This window comes from Alligator sinensis, unplaced genomic scaffold (assembly GCF_000455745.1).
Source record: "Alligator sinensis unplaced genomic scaffold, ASM45574v1 scaffold1086_3, whole genome shotgun sequence".
Classification (NCBI taxonomy): Eukaryota; Metazoa; Chordata; order Crocodylia; family Alligatoridae; genus Alligator; species Alligator sinensis.
This window is the reverse complement of record NW_005841975.1, coordinates 2,449,752-2,454,460: the sequence shown is the minus strand read 5'-3', so window position 1 is coordinate 2,454,460 and position 4,709 is coordinate 2,449,752. Positions and strand designations below refer to the sequence as shown.

The window sequence follows — 4,709 nt, the reverse complement described above, 5'->3', positions numbered from 1 at the left end:
ATGACAATATTGTCACCATGTTTAAAAAGGCAGATAAGCCCGACTGGAAACTATCGAGGTATCACCCTCCTCTCCATCGCTGGGAAGATCTTTGCTCAAATTCTACTGAACCGACTGTTCCCTCTTGCTAAGGAAACATTTCCTGAGTCTCAATGTCGCTTCAGACCACCAAGAAGCACCATGGACAAGATTTCTGCAGCCGAGCAGGTCCATGAAAATTGCCAAGAACAATACCAGGAACTGTATGCAGCCTTTATTGATTTAACCAAAGCTTTCAACTCAGTTAACCGTGAGGATCTATGGAAGATCTTATTGAAGTTCTGCTGCCCAGGAAAATTTATCACCATCCTAAGAGTCCTTCATGACCAAATGACTACCTCCAACCTATGCAGTGGCTCTGCTACGGAGCCTTTTGCCATTCAAACTGGCATCAAGCGGGGTTGTGTGAATGCACCAATTCCATTTTCCATCTTTCTTGCAGTCATCAAACCGCTTATCCGTGACTACGTCACATGGCATTGGCACTTGAGTACAGGATGGACAGGATCCTTTTCAATCTCTCCTGCCTCCATGCCAAAACCAGAGTTACATCAGCCTCGACTGTGGAACATCAGTATGCCAATGACTCTGCTATCGTTACACATACTGAGGAGTACCTACAAATGGCCCTTAACTGCTTCCCTCAAGCATACCAGTGCCTAGGACTGACCCTTAACACTGCAAAAACAAAGGTGCTTCACCAACTTGCTCTGTGCCAATCAGCAACCCAGGCAAATATCCTCACTGATGGAGAGGAGCTGGAGAATGTCAAATACTTTGCATACCTTGGCAGCCATCTCTCAAAGAAGGCCAACATTGACAAGGAGATCCAGTATAGGCTCTGACATGACAGCTTTGCCTTTGGAAGACTGAATCATCGTACGTTCAACAATTGCAACATCAGGACTCTAACAAAACTCCTACTGTATAAGGCTATGGTAATCTCAACTCTTCTCTACAGCTGTGAAGCTTGGTTGACCTACAGGGACCATGTGAAAAGCCAAGAACACCATCACCAGCACAAACTCTGGAAGATCCTTGGCATAATGTGGGAGGATTATCATACACCTGCCAGTGGCCTCACCAATGCTACCACCATAGGTATGGTAGTGTTGATCATTCAACATCAGCTGTGGTGGACAGGGCAATGTGTGTGTATGCCTGCTGTACGTTTACCAAAGTAACTGCATCGCCTTATGAGGGTTGGTTTACTTTCAGGAAAACCGTCTCACCCTGGAGGCAGAAAAATGTCAGAAACTGAAGGAAAGAAAACAAAACTGGGGTCAGATCCTTCCTTTAACCACGGCCTGTGGCATCTGTCAGAGTCTGTAGCACTAGGATCAGCCTTCCAAGTCATCGATTCATCTGCAACCCTTCATTTGACCTGTGGGAGTGGGCATCCTCGACTGTAACGGATCACTGACAATGACCCAAACCAAGCCAATTTCATGGGCAGATTGTGGGACCAGCCGCCACTGTCGCAGGCTTATCATGGTGAACCCCACTCCCCACACTTCTGATTGGCCAAGGGCCTCCACTGGCTCCACCCCTTGCCACTGATTGGTCAAGAGGCTGGCCATCATGTGGCCCTACCCCTTGTCAAACTGGCTGAGGGCTGCCTGTCATGCAGTCCCACCCCTCACCACTGACTGGTGGAGAGGGGCAGGACTGCACAACAGGCAACCATCGGCCAATCAGCAGTGGCCACCTTCTTGCCTGTTCCGCTTTGCGCCAGCACCCCCCTGCCCCCGGCTGCGCAGCCAGGCCGCATTTGCCATAAGGACCACTGGTTCCCACTGGATAGCCAGCACAGATTTCTTGGACATTGCCTAATTTCAGAGATAATGCCCAATTTTGCGATTTTTGTGAAATTCACAAAATTGCAAACTGAGTAGGTCCCTACTTCTTACTAAACATATATTAAATAAGAAAAAAAACAAAGAAGGAGAAAAAGCAACTTATGAGGTGGGGACAGAAAAACGGCTCTTCCACAAAGGAACTGCCTTTCTTACATTGTTTGTAATGGCACATTTGGGATGCACAGGCCCTACCATAATGCCAATAAGGATGATACACTGATTTGCCACAGTGAAGACAATCCAGCAGCCCTACTCTCTCAAACTAGGGAAAAAGCAAAGGCTATCAATGCACTCACAGCATATTAAAATCTTCCTTCAATCCCAACAGCCTCAGGACTCTGAATCTTTGCCTCCCCCCACAATTCTTTACCCCATTCACTCTCAACATTGGTACTATGGGACAGAATCTAGTAATTTTAAACCCATCTGCATTTTCTGCCTCCAAGGCACTGGATTTTCAGACTAGACAGCTTTACTTCCAACTGCCACAGCTTCACCCTAAATAAGACATGGCAGATACAAAACCATCAGGAAGGATTTATTTTTTGGCCAATTTCCTCCCCTTGAACTTTTCCATGTTTATCTTTCTTTTATCTTAATAGATAAAATACTATTATTATGACATTATAATCAAATGTCTTAATTACTCCACAGTAAGGCTTCAAGCCAAACACCAAAGGATCCAGATACTTCTAGTGAAACAGATCCTACCATCTTATAGCCTATATTAGAACTGAAGGCTGTTTAATGTTGGGCTGCAATGTTCTTACATGAGCCATAAATGGACCCAGATTTTTCTCTGATGACAACTCAGAAGTTTCTGTCCTGGGGTTTGAGAAGGAATGCGTAGCGCTCTCCCAGAAAAATTAAAACCAAACAAAAATTTACTTGAAATTGGACCAGCATGAAGAGAAGCATCAGACGATCCAATACACAAGCTTGCACAGGTGACCACACAGACAGATGCCACTGGATACTGACTGGAGATCACCCATTCTACTAGCATTGTTGGATTTTGGCTGTTCCCCAGGCTTACTTGAAAGGACCTGCCAGTCAAAACCACCGGTCCAAAAATTCTTCAAAAGGAAGAAGACTACTGTAAAAAGCAAATTAATAGCAACTAATTCATTTCTCAGCTTCAAAAGAATGATTCTTACCATGTATACATGCCTTTTTATGTAAGTGAATTATGTACAATGTCATAAACGCATATCTGAAAAGACAACCAGGTACTTGCCTGTCATCCAGCTCTATTCTCTTCATACTATGAAGATGCAAGACAGCTAATATTATTGCCACCAGGAATATAACAGCACAGCAAACCCCGACACTGATATAAAACACACGGGTAGATGTGGTGGGAGCTGCATTTACAGGATCAACTGAAAGAGAAGGACAAAACATCACTGAGAAAGACTTTTAAAAAGACGACAAATCACATGCGTGACAAACAAGTTCAAAGGATTAAGCAAGGAATGTGACTGCATTTTTACTACAATGATGGCATCATAGCCTGAAAGAACAGGACCAAAGAAAAGTGACTCAAGTCATTTTAACTTTAATTAATTTTTAAATATGTGTCTATGTTTCGTCAGGAGAGGTCAGTATAGCACAGAGCAAGCAGGCTCAGGAAAGTAACCACAGCATTTTAACAAGGAAAGCATACCCTAAACCAGGGGTATCAAATTCATCCTATGCCCAGGGCTGGATCTGGACTGTGGGACTTCTTGAGCCCAGCCCAAGGCATGGGGTAGCACTTGTGGTTCTGGCATGGTTCCTGCTGCATGCCCCAGGCTGGAACCAGAGCTGACATTTGTCACCATTTGCCCCATGCTAGAGGCAGCTCTAGATCCAGCATGGGGAACACAGCACATGGTGGCAGAGCTGGAGGACAACCAGCTGGAGCCATGAAAATGATGATGGTCAATATAGACAGAGGGCAATCAGGGCTGTATCAGCCCCCACTTGCTCTCTTGCTGCCAACAGTCATGTCCACCAGGGTCCAAAGGCCATGGATTCAGCAGCAGGCCATACTTCCCTGAGACCCCCACCCAACTTCCAGTGGCCCTGTGGTATGCTGGCGGGCTGGACAGAGCAGCTCTACTTCTGGCACCCCTGCCCTAAATCAAGACAGGGACCAGCACCCTGATCAGTATGAGGGCAGAGAGGTGCCCTCCAACTTATGGCAAATGGTCAGGGAGCCTCCCAGCTGCCAGGCTTTGGGAAAGATGTTACTAGAAAAATAACAACCATTTCCCCATGCATAGTGCTATCACTGCCATAGTTCATACAGGAGAGCTGCAGTCAAGCCTGCCACCTGTTTCGGCATGCAGTGGACCAGTTGGCACAAGGAACACTTTACTCCATCCCCCAGCACAGAGGCACCTCACTGCAGCACAGGCGAGCCAGGAGAACTGCTCAGATCAACTATGAATACCAAAAGGGTCCCAATAGAACAGGGGTGTCAAACTCCAGCCACATCCAGACTGTAGGGTTCCTCCTGGGCTGGATCCAGCTGCTCTAACTTCAGACACACAGTGGCAGCAGCAGCTCCAGCTCTCGCAGCGTGCCATGCACCCAAGCTGCTGCATACCCCATACTGCTGCAGCAAGTCTGGTTCTGGCATGGGGCACACAGCTGTAGGGGCTCAAGCATAGGCTGGCAATAATGCCACCTGCAAGGAGGTAGGGCTGCAGTGGTAGCTGCAGGGCAATTAGCTGGAGAGTGACCGGGACTATATCAGCTCCTGCTCATCCTCCTGCTGCTCAGCACCACATCCCCTTAGATGGCAGGCCACTCCCCCTGGCTATA

The 4,709-nt window shown here is 46.9% G+C and overlaps 1 protein-coding gene across 1 annotated transcript in view; it reads right to left on the bottom strand.

Moving 5' to 3' along the window:
* The window catches only part of RYK (receptor-like tyrosine kinase), an 83,580-nt gene that overhangs the window by 40,036 nt on the left and 38,835 nt on the right, over positions 1-4,709 (bottom strand). Inside the window, exon 7 of the mRNA XM_025200828.1 lies at positions 3,136-3,280. Within this exon, the coding sequence (XP_025056613.1) occupies positions 3,136-3,280 (145 nt within the window). The remainder of the gene's footprint in view (positions 1-3,135; positions 3,281-4,709) is intronic.